The sequence below is a fragment of the Xenopus tropicalis genome, chromosome 7 (assembly GCF_000004195.4).
Source record: "Xenopus tropicalis strain Nigerian chromosome 7, UCB_Xtro_10.0, whole genome shotgun sequence".
In the NCBI taxonomy this organism is placed as follows: domain Eukaryota; kingdom Metazoa; phylum Chordata; class Amphibia; order Anura; family Pipidae; genus Xenopus; species Xenopus tropicalis.
Window position 1 is genome coordinate 32,622,467 of NC_030683.2, and position 15,291 is coordinate 32,637,757.

General features: G+C 37.4%; 1 protein-coding gene across 2 annotated transcripts in view; it reads right to left on the bottom strand.

The window, feature by feature from the left end:
• The window catches only part of arhgap19 (Rho GTPase activating protein 19), a 32,958-nt gene that overhangs the window by 8,409 nt on the left and 9,258 nt on the right, over window positions 1–15,291 (bottom strand). For both annotated transcript variants that reach the window (XM_002939658.5, XM_031905593.1), the window contains exons 3-8: window positions 12,243–12,323; window positions 10,188–10,397; window positions 9,749–9,975; window positions 6,926–7,012; window positions 4,389–4,454; window positions 752–958 (exon numbers count right to left, since the gene is read on the bottom strand). In XM_002939658.5, coding sequence (XP_002939704.1) covers window positions 752–958; window positions 4,389–4,454; window positions 6,926–7,012; window positions 9,749–9,975; window positions 10,188–10,397; window positions 12,243–12,323 — 878 coding nt within the window. The remainder of the gene's footprint in view (window positions 1–751; window positions 959–4,388; window positions 4,455–6,925; window positions 7,013–9,748; window positions 9,976–10,187; window positions 10,398–12,242; window positions 12,324–15,291) is intronic.

Below are 15,291 nucleotides of genomic sequence, written 5' to 3' on the forward strand. Positions count from 1 at the left end.
TCTGGCAATAGAGCCTATAGGGATGTATTAAAATTGGTGGGACCACAACAAAACGGTGTAAAAAGCGGGAAAACGTTAAATCCGGGGACGCAAATTCGGGGTTCTACTGTATGTATGTGTATATATATATATATTGCAAAAAAAGCATCATTATTATTATTCCAGGGCAGCGTTCAAGTGCCCACTAGCAACTGCCACAGTGCTGAGGAATAATTGACTCTGTCTTGTAATGTATTTTCAAGTACAGGTATCGGACCCCTTATCCGGAAACCCATTATCCAGAGAGTTCTGAATTACAGAAAGGCCATCTCCCATAGATTTCATTTTAATCAAATAATTCATATTTTTAAAAATCATTCCCTTTTTCTCTGTAATAAAACAGTACCTTGTACTTGATCCCAACTTAGATATAACGAATCCTTATTGGAGAAAAAACAATCCTACTGGGTTGATTTAATGTTTAATTATTTTTTTTTTAGACTTAAGACAGGAGATCCGAATTACAGAAAGATCCCTTATCCGGAAAACCCCAGGTCCTGAAAATTCTGGATAATGAGTCCCATACCTGTATAACAGTATTTGTTCTTTGCCAATTACCTTACAGTCTTGTTGTGCTTATTTACACTCACTGTGGTGCACAGTGAAACAGTTCTAACCCATTGCTACCAACTGGCTTTGATCATTTTACCACAACAGCAGCCATGATTGTGGTGTAATTGATTGAAGTAATAATTGCTCACAATGACTTTACCTGCCGGATGAGGCGCTTCTTTTTAGCGGAATCTGGCATGTTGTGAACATGTCGAAACAACTCCTTTAGGGCTTCCTCAGTGTGCTGCTGTGTCTGTTCTTGGACAGATGTAGAGGATGAAGGGGAAGATCCAATCCTACTCCTTTTTGGATGTTTCTGAAAGTGGTAGTCACTGGAACTCTGAGCAGGAAGCAAATCCAGATCATCCTATATAGATTGAACAAAATGGGGTTTGTAAATTCCAGCTTTGGTAAGGCAGGATGATACTAGATGATGGACCCTACAGCTGTTGCAAATTTTCTCCACTTGTGAAAATAAGTGAAGGAAAAAGTAATACATCCCACTGCCTCGTATGTACATAACTGGCATGGTATCCATTAGTCACTGCACACACAGGACAAATTCTGGACTTCAATGCCAAATGTAATTCATTCTAGTTACTGCTGACATGGGGTAGTAGCGGTCTGTACAGGAGGTCTCACCTTTTATCTTTTACCCATGACGCCTGGGGGGCGGGGGGGGGGGGGGGGCTGGGGTGATATACCTGCAGTGACCAGTAGCCATTTGGGATTTTTTAACGTGGTTATGGCCTTAAAAGCGCTTGTAATAACATACGTGTTGTTTAAAAAAAGGAGAGTAGTCAAACTGGCTACCTAACTCAAACTGGTACCACAGAAGTTGGACAGCACTGGGTTAAACTGTTGTAAAGGTTACAGTCCCTTTAATATAACACACCTAAACTGTTACTGGTGCAACAAACTATTTTCAAAATAGTATAATTGTGTAGTTAAGAGGGTTTCAAGTTGGCAGCCCATGGGTCTACCTGTAAGCTTAAAAAGGTATCGGTGCAGAGATTAACTGTCCCCTGCACTGTTCACACCTCACGCCCCTGCATTGCTCATCACACTTTAGACTGTAAGCCCCTGCATACTCTGGCTGCCCTATTCTGATTGTGGGAGATCAGCCTGGTGGGGGATTGTTAACAATTGGAAATAATTGTTAGGGAGCCCATAAAAGGGATTCTGTCATGATTTTTATGGTGTGCTTTTTATTTCTAAATTACACTGTTTACACAGCAAATAATTCACTCTACTATTAAAAATGTTATTCTTAAACCAACAAATGTATTTTATCCTAGTTGAAATATTGGTGTGTAGGCACCACCTCTGTGCATTGAGTCTGAGTCTGAGCTTTCAGAAGGAGCCAGCGCTACACATTAGAACTGCTTTCAGGTAAGCTATTGTTTCTCCTACTCCCATGTAACTGGAGGACTTAAAATTACTACTACTGAGTGCTATTCTGATTTCTACTACTTTTAGCAATACTGGTGTCAGGCATCTATTATCTACACATTGTTGTACTGACTGGCTGGAAAGGGAGGGGGGTGATATCACTCAAACACTGCAGCAGTAAAGTGTGACTGAAGTTTATCAGAGCACAGGTCACATGGCTGTGTCACCCCGTGAAAGAAAGATCATGGCTAGCCCCATATGAAAAAAAAACAAACATGTTTTCCTATGACAGTATTCCTTTAAGGTGTTTATGTGCCGGGGGTTGCTGTGTTATCTACAGGGAGGGGGCATATGGATTTAAAAGGTATAGCCCAATATGACATAATATAATAGACAATATGCATACATTGCAAACTAACCATTAGTTTGTTTGTTTTTTTGGCGTGCTACCACCATTACATTCTGATCATTGCTACCAAAGAAGTTAGACGGTAATGACCTACACCATGAACGATAAAATAACACTCCAAATAACTTGAAAATTGAAAAGCACAAGGCAGGGAATGGATACAAGGAAAGGCCCAAGTCACTGACTGTACATTGGAGTACAGTTAAATTAAATATTAAGAAATGAGAAGAGTGTAGCACAACTGTAAATGTGCCAAGACCAGGCCGCTACCCAAAATAAGTGACCGTGGAAGATGACGACTAGCATGGGAGCCCACTGTAATGCATATAAACCATTTTGCAGAGATCTATTTTTACTTTGATACAAGCCTTGTACTGTTGAAAAATTAGAAATATTAAATCCACTGTGATACCATGTTGATTTGCAATAAAACATGAAAGCATCCAAGGGAATGGAAATACTGCATACGGTGTAATGGACTATGTATCATCTATTAACCAATTTTTGTTAGTGTCATAAGAAGCAGCTAGGCTGCTCTGAACCTATGGTCTCCGTTACCAGGACAACTACAAGGAATATACAGTATTTTGTGTGTATCAAGCCAAAATAGATACAAACAGTAATTAGAGTGGGTAGAGAATGACGTTTGTTTTTTAATTAAACAATTATCAGCTATTTATAAAGTATGCTTCATAGGTACTAGAAATTGCCTTTAGCCTACATATGGGCACATTGGTTTCCAGTCACTGGCTTTAACCGGAACCCTTGCTGGCATTTAATTGGGTGCCCACTAAAGCACCACTTGCTTTGATTTATAACATTGACAAAACTGATACAAAGTATTAAGCTTTTAAATCATAATTTTACTCAAAAGATTTAATATGTTTAAATGCCAGTTTTTGGATGTTTATAACAGCTGTTTCCTTAACGGAGTGCTGCCCCAGAGTGCAACTCCTACAGCATCAGTTGTCAGAAAGGGATCTGACGGCCAATTCCATAGAATTTTTTCCATATACGGTAGGTCTGTGTCACACTATATATTTAGTGGCAATAAGGTGCACAGCAACATCAGAGAAGGGGCAGCCAAAGGGTTAAATGTACTTTTGTATCCATAAATCTGGAACTTTATTCATAGCAGCACTTATGATCCACACCTGAAGGTGGGCGTATCGTGCAAGATTCACTTATTTGGCAACCTCTCCAAGCGACGTATGTATAGCCAGCTTTAGTCTCTACAGGACACAAAGGCATCCCTTGAGAAGAAAAGGAGGTTTCATCTTAAGCTCTAGCAGATTGATTAGATTGTTTTTAGAAAAGATTAGATGGCTTTTTAGCAAGACTGATTAACTATATTAATATTAAAGAAGTAGTTCACCTTAAAGTTAACTTTGGGTATATTCTGGCATGGCCTATTTTTACCAATTTTGCAACAGATTTTTTTTATTTTGAATAGTTATTTAATTTTTTGCTTCTCTTCTGACTCTTTCCAGCTTTTAGATGGACCATGGCAGCCAAAACATGATTGCTCTGTGAGGTTACAGTTTTATTGTTACTGTTTTGGATCCTAGCAACCAGATAGCTGCACCAATTTCAAACTGGAGAGCTGCTGGACAAAAAGCTAAATAATTCAAAAACTACAAACAAAAAATGAAGATCAATTGCAAATTGTCCTTGGATAGCAGCCCCATTAAAGATATTGGTCCAACTGCCATTTTAGATTTATGTCCCTTCTAAGGCAAAAAATGTTTTTTTCTTGATCAGCAGCAAGTTAGGCAAGATTTACTTCGGTGAAAGCAAGAACTTGATGGTCAAGTGCCTTTTTTTCAACCTTATAAATTCTATGAGTACCTGCTCAACTTCTAAATTATCACCTCTTGCTGACATGTAGGGCATGTTTACCAGGACCCCACAACACAGAATGAGCATCCAGCAAAATACATCCATTTTTGAATCTTTGTTATTTCTCTTTAACAAGCTGATATATGTTCTTGCTTACCTTTGAGGCAGGTGTCCTGCTGCCAGAGAAGTACAGTCGAGCATATTCTCTGATATATGGGGGTGCCTGTAACAAAGCAGAAACATTTACATTATTAAGCAGTTTGGGATTTATTCTACAAACAGTTCTTACAATGCTATATTCAAACAGATGGTAAAGGATATCTCTCAAAACAAATCCTCTAATGTAAGAGCTTACCCAATAAGTGTACATTTATCAGAAAGCTATTATAAAGTCAAAGAAACACCAATGTGGGCATACTTAATGTTTTGGCCAATTTAGAATTTGAATATGAGAAATATGCCTGTTAGTTCTATTTAGATGCAATATTTTCTAGAATTACTCTGCGACAGCATTTAGCCATAAACTCCCAAGCCCTTGCTAAAGCAACTGTAGACTGTTACAGAAGGGTAAAGTGAATAATTAATTTCATGTTGTTATATGGAGACAGACTGCTTTTGTTACTTGTAATAATTACCTCTCATATTACACCATTTTGTCTGGTAAAAGCATAAAAATTATGTATAAAGTAAATGTCAATGCGGTGTATCTCTCCACGAGACGAGTATCCATCACCCACACATGCCATTTTATGAAAAACTATATAAGTTGCATGACAACCATGACAGTTAATGTGGGTCATAAATTTATATAATATATATATATATATATATAAAGCCACATAGCGATCCACACTCCAACCTCTCCATCAAGTTTTTAGGTGCCCGGGTGCTGCCAGGGAAATATTACATAGTGTGAAGCATATCAAAGGCGCACTCCAAGGTCTTTTGCACAAAAACTCCAATCTTTATTTTCACATTGCCATCCGATCAACGTTTCGGCTCTGGCCTAGAGCCTTTATCTTGATAAAGGCTTTAGGCCAGAGCCGAAACGTTGATCGGATGGCAATGTGAAAATAAAGATTGGAATTTTTATGCAAAAGACCTTGGAGTGCGCCTTTGATATGCTTCACACTATTTTATATATATTATATATATATATATATATATATATATATATATATATATATTATATATATATATAAAAAACTCACGTAGAATCATTTTATAATACGATAAATACCATAGTAATCAAGAGGAAGGAGCCGTTTCCCCAGGGGCCTTAAGAAAAATATTTTTATAATAAACAATAGCAGAAAGAGTCGCTTTAGTCATTAAGCATGGGACATTCATTATACACTACAGTTTAACTTTGTTCATGGCCCACTCTTGAAAGTCCAACCTTGGGTCAGAGTCCCATTCGAAGGTCCAGCCTAGAGAGTTAGAGCCCCCACAGCTTATGAAATGATTACAGATATGGAAAAATCATAGTTAAGAATATTGAGCACAGCAAATACATATTTACCCCAAAGCAATTTTCTCTCATTAACGGAGCAGCTTAGGCTATCAAAGTATTTAATTTGAAACCGGTAAAACACATTAGTGCTGTAAAAGCCCAAACTCTTGACAAATAGTTATTTTAACTGCATCTGGAAAACCATATTAATGGAGGGAAAGAAGGGGGCCACACCAATGAGCATTAAGATGCAAATTCTACAAGAGGATATGGTGGATAGACAGAGATCTGTTACTATAAATGAAATAGATGCTTCATATATTAAAGACATACAATTTCTCCTTCCTTAATATTCAGACTTTCAAGATAAAATGAATTGAGTGGTTGCACACTCTTCTGTAGTGATGGATCAAAAATTCAGTGTCCGTTAGTTGGACAGGGTAGGGAGGGTCAAAATCAAGTAAGGCCCCTCCCCTTTGACGAAATAATAGCATTGACCCCTCCCCTATGGTGACTGATACGAGTCATCAAAGGGGAGTCAGGCTGGGGGTGTTGGGCATGAAGTGGAACTTTGAGCTGGGTTGGGTGAAGGTTGGAAAGCAGTGGGTTAGGATTAAATATTCCTGACCTGTTCATTATTAATATCATATGATGGAGGATGGATCAAAATCACACGTGATTAGGGATGCACCATAACATTTGTATTCAGCTGAATACTGAATCCTTTACAAGGGTTTCACCTTAATACTGAACCCTAATACGCATATTCAAATCTGAGCTCAAATGAAAAAAAATTGCTTTATATGCCAAAAATTGTCACATTCAGTTCAGAAGTTTGGGTCATGTGACATCATTCAGTTGAACCATTTTGCACCCAAAAGACTGCAAAAAATGCTGGGATTGAGCCAAATTCTAGATTCAGAGCAACCACAAAGGCTGGCCTTTCGGGCTGAACTACTCAAGAGACCTTGTGGTTAAAATTCATCTAACACACAGTGTTAGTGCTACAGCACTTGATTTTGTTGGATGGAAATATAATAGTATTCACTTCTTATAAATCTGATGGCAAATCTTATACATAGGTTACTACTTCCTTATTTTTAGGCAAGTGCCACTACATTCTACTTGTAGGCTGTGATCTTTCAACCCCAACCACATCCAATCTGTGGAGCTTTATAAAAAAGCCTGTGGGCAGCATTAATACAATTTGGTCAGCAATAACTTGTTTCAAAGACTCTCACCTTGAAAAGTTTCTGGGAATGTTTTATCATAAAGGTCACTCCATTGTTCAGCTTTATTAAATGCTCCTGAAGATCACTGGCAGTAAGCTACAAAAACAGAAAAAAAATTGCTTAATTTAAAGTTAAAAAGTATGGATCATATCTTATGAAATTATACAAGATTAAAAAGGAACACATCACTGTAATCAGAAAAAAGTGTAAATAAAATACATTACTGAAAACTCTGAACACAGTACACTTGTGCCCCTACCCACAGTAAGCACAGACTGGGCTCTGTGTACCGTGAACATAAAAAGCACTGTATTAAAGGGGACCTGTCACCGACTCAAAAAAGCTGTACAATAAAAGTTATTTGCAAATGAAATGTGAAAAACTTTTTTTATTTATTAAAATAGCCATACCTGCTATAAACCTATCTGAGCTGTCAATCATATAATGCCTGCCCTGCCTCTATGCCATCAGCACTTTCTTGATTTCACCCTACTTCTTACATTTACAAGATTACAAGATTACAAGAAGTGAAATCCAAGACTGAAGGAAACAACATTTATACCATTTATACAGTTTAAGTAAAGTTTATTTTGCTCAATTAACATGAAAGAAAAGGATTTGGAATTATTTTCCACGGTGTCAGGTCCCCTTCAAATCCCTATCCTGAGATGGTGGTTTTAAGTACAGGGCTCCCAGGGAGTCTTGCCCCCGGCATTCCGTCTTTATCATTTAGGTGTGCCAGGAGATGCCCGTCCCTCTTGTATGCAGGGTTGTTAGGAGCTGCAGATGCTCTCCTGTGGGCAACTGTGGGAGCTTTATGTTCACTGTTTCAAAAAAAATACACCTTCAGCAGTTGAAACAACATTTAACTTACATTCTTTCTTTTTTGCTAAAAAAAATATTGTATTGAGTATTGACTGCAGTGCTCCTGGACTAGCAGACATACAGGTTACAAGCTTACAGTGTTCGTATAGATTTTCTTGGCAGGCATGTGAGCAGAGAAATTAAATTATTCATATTCTCAGGAGATTAATGGTTAAAGAATGAATTACTGAAAGCCATGACAGTGACCTTTTTACCAAACAGCACAATCAGATTCTGTTGAACCTTAACATTTTACACATGAGCAGCTATTTCACTATGCCGGACAGAAAACACCAGTAATAAGGCACATGGGTCTCTGCATCCCAAGCTGCCAAGTCATGATAGATTACACACAGAATCTATACACTGCTACAGGGGAAAATGTATTGCAATAAATAAAGGTTATTAAAAGTACTTGAATTACCCACTAACCGTTTATCCATCTTCATTCAATTTTTCCTTTATTAGTCTACAGTCCAGTTACACCCCCTGCTATTTATCTTGATTAATAATAGCATTTAAAATGGCCTAGAGTTTCTATACTGCTTCCTTCAGTTTTAAATCACAAGACAGTGCTAGCAGAGAGCATTTATATATGTATAATGAATACCTTAGCTAAGGTACATTAATTCTAGGGATGCACCGAAGCCAGGATTTGCCAAATGTCAGCATTTCCATACCAAATCCATACCCCCAAAATTATGTTACTTTAAATCTCTGAAATTACTACAACAATGATGCAATTTTTTTCTTTCCTTAAACTTTACGCAGATTAGGATTTGGATTCGGTTTGGTATTTAGCTAAATCTTATATGAAGGATTTGGCCGAATCCCCAAATTTAGTATATTGTGCATAAATGCACAATTAACTGGCTGTATGTACATTAAAGCACGCAACACTTTACACACTATTTTTAATTAAAGCCTACTTGCTTGCATGGTTTGGACAGGCTGGTAGCTAAGACAATGGTAGTTTTGTCTCCATTATTTCTGGAAGTTTACAGGGTTTCTTTGGTATCAAGGCTTGCTCCTGGCAAGATCCCCATCATCCTCCCACCAACCACATACAATGGTGTCAACACAGTGATGTCCTTTCAATAAGGACTAACTGCTCCACAATCAGGCAATACATGTATGTATCTGCTATCCAGAATGCTCGACACTTGTGGCATTTTCTTCATAACTGATCTTTCCATAATATGAAAGACCATCCTTAAAAGGAACACCCAAAAATGTAAGTGTATAAAAGTATTTACAATATAATGTACTGTTGCCCTTCACTGGTAAAAATGGTGTGTTTGACTCAGAAAGACTACTATAGTTTATATAAACAAAGCTGCTATGTAGCCAGAGGGCTACATTATATTTTAATTACTTTAAAACACTTTAATTTTTTTGGTGTTAATGTTCCTTTAAAGGAGAAGGAAAGTTGAAGTCACTAGGAGTACCCCACCCCCTCCAGTGATACAATTCACATACCCGATACCCGAGGCTGGTGCTCCTGTTAGAAGAAAACTGCACCAGCCCAGGGTTCTCCCAGCAAGCATCATTGAGTGATCCTCCTCCTGTTTCTTCACACAAGTGCACATATATATCTACACATAGATACTAGCTGGAAGAACCCTGGGCCGGTGCAATCCTCTGCTAACCAGCACCGGCCCAGGTTATCAGGAAAGTGAATACAATCACTGAAGGAGTGCCTAACTTGTTGCATGCTCCAATGAAATCACCTTTCATCCTCGTTTTAAGGCAAATTAAAATGAATCAATAGGATTGTTTTGCAACCAACATACTTTTTTTTTTTACTAGTTTAGTTAGAAATTGTGGCTTAACTGATTATTCTATGATGGCATTGGCGTTCTTTTTTTGGAATCAGGATTCAGCCAATTTAATATAAAATAAACTAAACATTAACCTTATCTTATAAAATGGTTTTCTGTTACTATATGTGTACGACTTAGAACCTACATTTTTAGGCCATATTATATGAGGTGCAAACATCAATGCGAGGTTATGGGCAGACATCTTATTGCGATCTTGTTTTCTGGCTGTCTGATAGAGAAGATCCAACAGTAGTTTCAGTAGATTTCTATTCGGTGATGGTAGAAGCAGGAAAAGAAGTTGCAACGCCTCTATCTGTCGCTCCTTATCTGGTGCTCCTGTCCTATTACCCTTGGCATCGAAAAGCATTAGGTCTGAGGAGTGATAAACAAACATGCAGAACATTTGATTTTTCATTGGAGTGATATATACTAACGACTTTTAGCATCAGAGTCTTTACATTATTCTTTTTTATTTATGTGCTAGTCAAAGTGGCTTTTGAGTAATAAAGAAAAAGTTGCCACTGTACATTATGCAAGATGCCTTATTTCTGCAATAAAGTGCCAGGGAATTGAACAAATCTTACTTGCAATTTTTAAATGAGAATTATAATGCCTGTGTGTCAGCAGTGGCTCTGGTAATTCGCCCAGATACATTTTCAGTAAAGTGGCTACATCATTAGGATGAAACTCTCCAGACTCCACATCAATATCCATCCCACTGTTAAGCAAGTCTTTAAGAATTTGTTGTCGATTGCTGTTCCCCGGAATACGAAACAATCCCTCTGTGCGTAGATCTATTGAGGAAGGGAAAATAGAGTTAAGCATATGCGAGCGTCTTTCGATAAATCCTGCTGCACCGGGTCGATTTCATAAGTATAAAGACCGAAATGACTGCTGCTTAAAAAGGTCACCTATTCATTATAAGTGTAAGTACACTGACCACAGCGTATTTTGTACTGTAGCATCTGCAAATACAGTTTTCGACAACAGTGGTTCTCTAATGAGTATTCAACTTCTACCAATTTTGATAACACTGCCTCTGTATTGACACTATTTATATTTGTCCTCCAACATATATTAATATTGTGTTGCATCTAACCTAGTGTGAATGGGAGAACCGTCCCGCTGTTAGAGTAATGGACCTGTAAGTAAAGCTGGAAAAAAAAAATAATGTATCCCTTGTTAAGTAGTGTCACCAACACAGCCCAGTAAGTCATAAGAATCTGCAATTTGAGGGACACAAACTGAGCCCCAAGAGAAACCCAACACAACAGCTATAGTGAGTCAGGAATCAGTGTTTTTATAAAATAAAAATTTGTCAATGCCCAAGAGCAGACTTGCAATTCCTTTGCACTACTGTACATCTATCTACAAAGTCATTGGCAGAACATATTTTTAAATTCTTATTGCACATAGAAGTATGGGTTGTAGAGTGGGAAAACCAAAAACTTTATCATCTACACGTTTTTAATGCCTGAAACATACTGTGCAAATAAATAGCCTGCAGTGCAGACTCTGCATTGTTGTACTTGTCTACAACCCACACTTCAAGTTGTAACACATTGGGAAGTTGGCATCTCCTGTCTTGTGAGCACCATATCTACATTTTAAAAATATGATGCAGTGTTTCTGTACAGAAGTGGATGCAGACCCATCTTGGAAGTAAGAGGCAGGAAAGCCATAACCCGATGGATAAAAGCTGAAGATGGAGGAAAGAGTAAATAATCCACATTAACAGCTTCATATCAATTACTAATAAAAATAATTCTCTAAAAAAAATAAATCTCTAAAATGGGAATACTTGCCTTAACAGCGGCCCTTGACACAACTCTATGGTAAACAGTGACCAATGTTTTTAATTCCTCTGCTTTCTGCCTGGGTGTAGTGGTGGTTAACAGCCTTAGATAACCTATGACTTAAAGGGTATGTCAACCCCAAAAATAATTTTTTACATAATAAAAGAAAACATAATTCTAAGCAATTTTCCAATATGAAATAATTAAACATTTGTAGAGCTTTAAAAGTTATTTATAAATGTAATTGCTATCGAAAGCAGCATTTGCTGAACTCCTGGTTGTTACTTTTTAAACAATGTTGCAAGGCCAGTCTGTCAATCTGCTGCCTTGAGTTACATTGTTTCAACAGTCAGAGCCCCCCAGGGCAGAGAATAGAGAAGGACATGCAAACACTACTTTTAATAGCAATTATATATACAAATAACTAAAACATCATAACAAATTTGTAATACATGTATATTGCAAAGCTGCTTAGAATTTTGTTTTCTTTTATTAGGCAAAAAGTTATATTTTGCGTTGCCTTGTCCTTTAAATTGGCCATACACGCACCGATGATATCGTACAAAACTTTGTTTTGTACAATATTCGGTGTGTATATGGCGGCTCGACGCAAAAGGCTGCAGATATCAGTCGACTTGCCGATCAGCCAGGTTAAAAGATTGTGATGGCGCCCGAGCAAAATCTACATTCAGGGCTGAATCGGCAGAATTCCTTTTCTTCCTACCTCCATATCTGACGATTCAGCCCTGAACGTCTGTGGAGGGTGGGAACAATCTGTTGTGCAACCAATGGTCGCACGAAAATCGCTTCGTGTATGGCCACCTTTAAGGGTATGAAACTTACTTTTGTGCAGATAATCAATAAGCTGATAAATCTGTGCAATTCCTTCTTCTGTCAAAGGTGCTCCAAATACTATTCCCTTTTCTAGAAGTTAAACAAAAGACTCACATCACTATCAGAATTAGATTGCATGGCGTATTGCACAAATACATTGTCTTATATTTCTTAAAACACATCCAATGGCAAGTATTTTCTCTTCCGCTAACTTTTGATTGAAGAGTATAAACTTACACTTGTGGCATAAACAAAAAGAAATGGTTGATGAATTATTGTAATGAGAATGCAAGTGACATTTCTCACGTGCAAGGAACCTTTGGGATTAAACAATACATTATAGTAAATTTAACATAGCTGAGAAACTTATATATACAGGTATAGAACCCATTATCCAGAATGCTCGGGACCAAGGGTATTCCAGATAAGGGGTTTTTCTGTAATTTGGATCTTTACACCTTAAGTCTATTTAAAAAATCAATAAAATATTAAACTCAATAAGATTATTTTGCATCCAGTAAGGAGATATATATGTGTGTGTGTGTGTGTGCGCATTTTAAGTAGTTTTTTTTTTTAACAAAACGCCCTATAGATGCATTAAGTGAATCATTTTCTTTCATCATAATTTAGTATTATATTAAGAAAAACATAAAAGTTCCAGAAAAGCTAAGTAGGTTCTAAGGGCATCTGAGATGTACTGCGGCAAATAGTAATTAGTAAAGACAAGCAATCATTTTACTATCAAATATATTTCACCAGCGGCACAGGGTCTTCCCGGAGACTACTAATAACATATGCTAAAACAGAGACATAGAATAAACACAACTCAAAGGGGTGGTTCACCTTTGAGTTAACTTTTAGTATGTTATGGAAAGGCCAGTTCTAAGCAACTTTTCAACTAGCCTTCATTATTTGTTTTTCATAGTTTTTGAATTATTTGCCATCTTCTAATTCTTTCCAACTTTCAAATGGGGGTCATTGACCCCTGAGCCAAAAAACTATTGCTCTGTGAGGCTACAGTTTAATTGTTTTTACTTTACATTACTTATTTTTCTATTCACGTCCTCTCCTATTCATATATCAGTCTTTTATTCAAACCACACCCTGGTTGCTAAGGTAATTTGAAACCTAGCAACCAAAGAATACATGCCAGAGAGCTTCTGAATAGAAACTGAAATAATTAAAAAACTACAAATAAAAAATGAAGATCAATTGCAAATTGTCTCTGAATATTACTCACTACATCATACTAAAAGTTAACTCACAGGTGGACAACCCCTTTAAACGGTTTCACTCTTCTCTTTAGTCAGGCAAAGTCTTTCTAAGAAACAGCATAGCAAATGTCAAAGAGCTTATCAGACAATGGACATGTGACCCAGAAAGTATATTTAAATGCCATAAAACAATTTAAGGTAGCCATACATGGCCCAACCCCTATGGTACTCCAACTAATTGTCCCTCAAGCAAACGGATATCACACAAGGGCTAATAGACATGTATGACCACCTTTGAATTGTTCCGTTTGTTTGGGGCAACTACCTGAACAACCAGAAAAATAAAAAGTGTAGGGGAGCCACAGTCCTGTCAGCCAAAGGTTGGACATTTTTCAGTTATGACCAATGATCTTCAGTTCACCAGGATAGGAGGATTATTGGTCTAAACAGTCATATAGCTTGTCATCTACAATCTTTTCAAATCCAGTATTCCAGTTCAGCTACCTCATTCAGGCAGGCTATCACTCCTGTGCTCCTGTTGTAATGTAGCACTAATTGCATGTAGACATCATATAAGATAATAGAGGACACCTGACATGGCAGGGCTTTGCTGCAAATTAGTGTTTATTAGTGTGTTGCCATCTACACTCAGATAGCTGGGCAGTAGAGTCTAAGCCTCCCAAACTAATCTGTGTACGTACTACCAGCTTTGGGCTTCTTTTTGCCAAAGGACAAATATAAATAGTCACTTGCACAAGGTAATGGACTGTTCCATGCAAATGCTCCAATAACTGTCCAGCAGCAAAGTAAAACATTGTTTCCCCAAAACTACACTATTTTACAGGAAGCCATTGCTTTTAGGTATGAGTAATGTCTGAAAATGTCTTCCAGCCTAATAGTCTTGGGCTTTTCACTTCGAACTAGGGGTCTTTTTCAGCTGCACTCCTTTTTGATGGTAAATGAAAGGGAACAGATTAAAGCAAAGAAGGTGATGATCACTGTCAATGTTACAAGATGTAAGGTTATTAAATAGGAACAATATATCTTAATAGTGATCCGATAGGTGCTTTACAATAACTGTTCTTTGGTCTAAGCAGAAAATATCACCCAGAATGAAAGAAGGACTTAACAATTTGTACCTTACAGGGTTATTCAAATACCATAGATTCATAATCCCATGTGCTCATGTCCATATCCTTTGAAGGTTACTAAAATCAAAAGGCTTTGCCCATGATTTTTATTTACAGATAAATAGTGTTGTGCTAAATTAGTAGAGAAGTAATATTTTATTTTGTACTTAAGGCAATGCACTGTCAAGGTTATCAGCCTTTAAATTCACTCCAACACACAATGGCAGAATTGAAAAATATAAACATTTGTACTTGCTACTATTATGTCTATTTAGCAGTGTCTTCTTATCTATAATGTCACTGCAAACATTGTTTCCTCATATAATCTACAACATCTATTCGGTGTCACTATTTGAGCTTTTTAATCATTAATGTTTTTTGCTATGATTAGATTTGCATAACAAACAGTCCAAATACTGAAGTCTTCTTGCTGTTGCAGCAATGAAGATAGGGAAGCAAGGCATGACTGGGATGTTACTCATGGGGTGGTTAAACAGTAGGGCCATAGTTTGACATAAGGTGTCAAAGGATGGTCTGTCAAAACCCACCCTGACCTGGAATACATGCCAGATGGTTGTACAGTATCAAAATCAGTCAAAGTGTTTACAACAACCTGGGCATGTGATCCCCAACCAGTGGCTCGGGCCAACATGTTGCTCACCAACCCCTCTGATGTTGCTCTCAGTGCCCCCAAACCAGGTAGTTATTATTGAT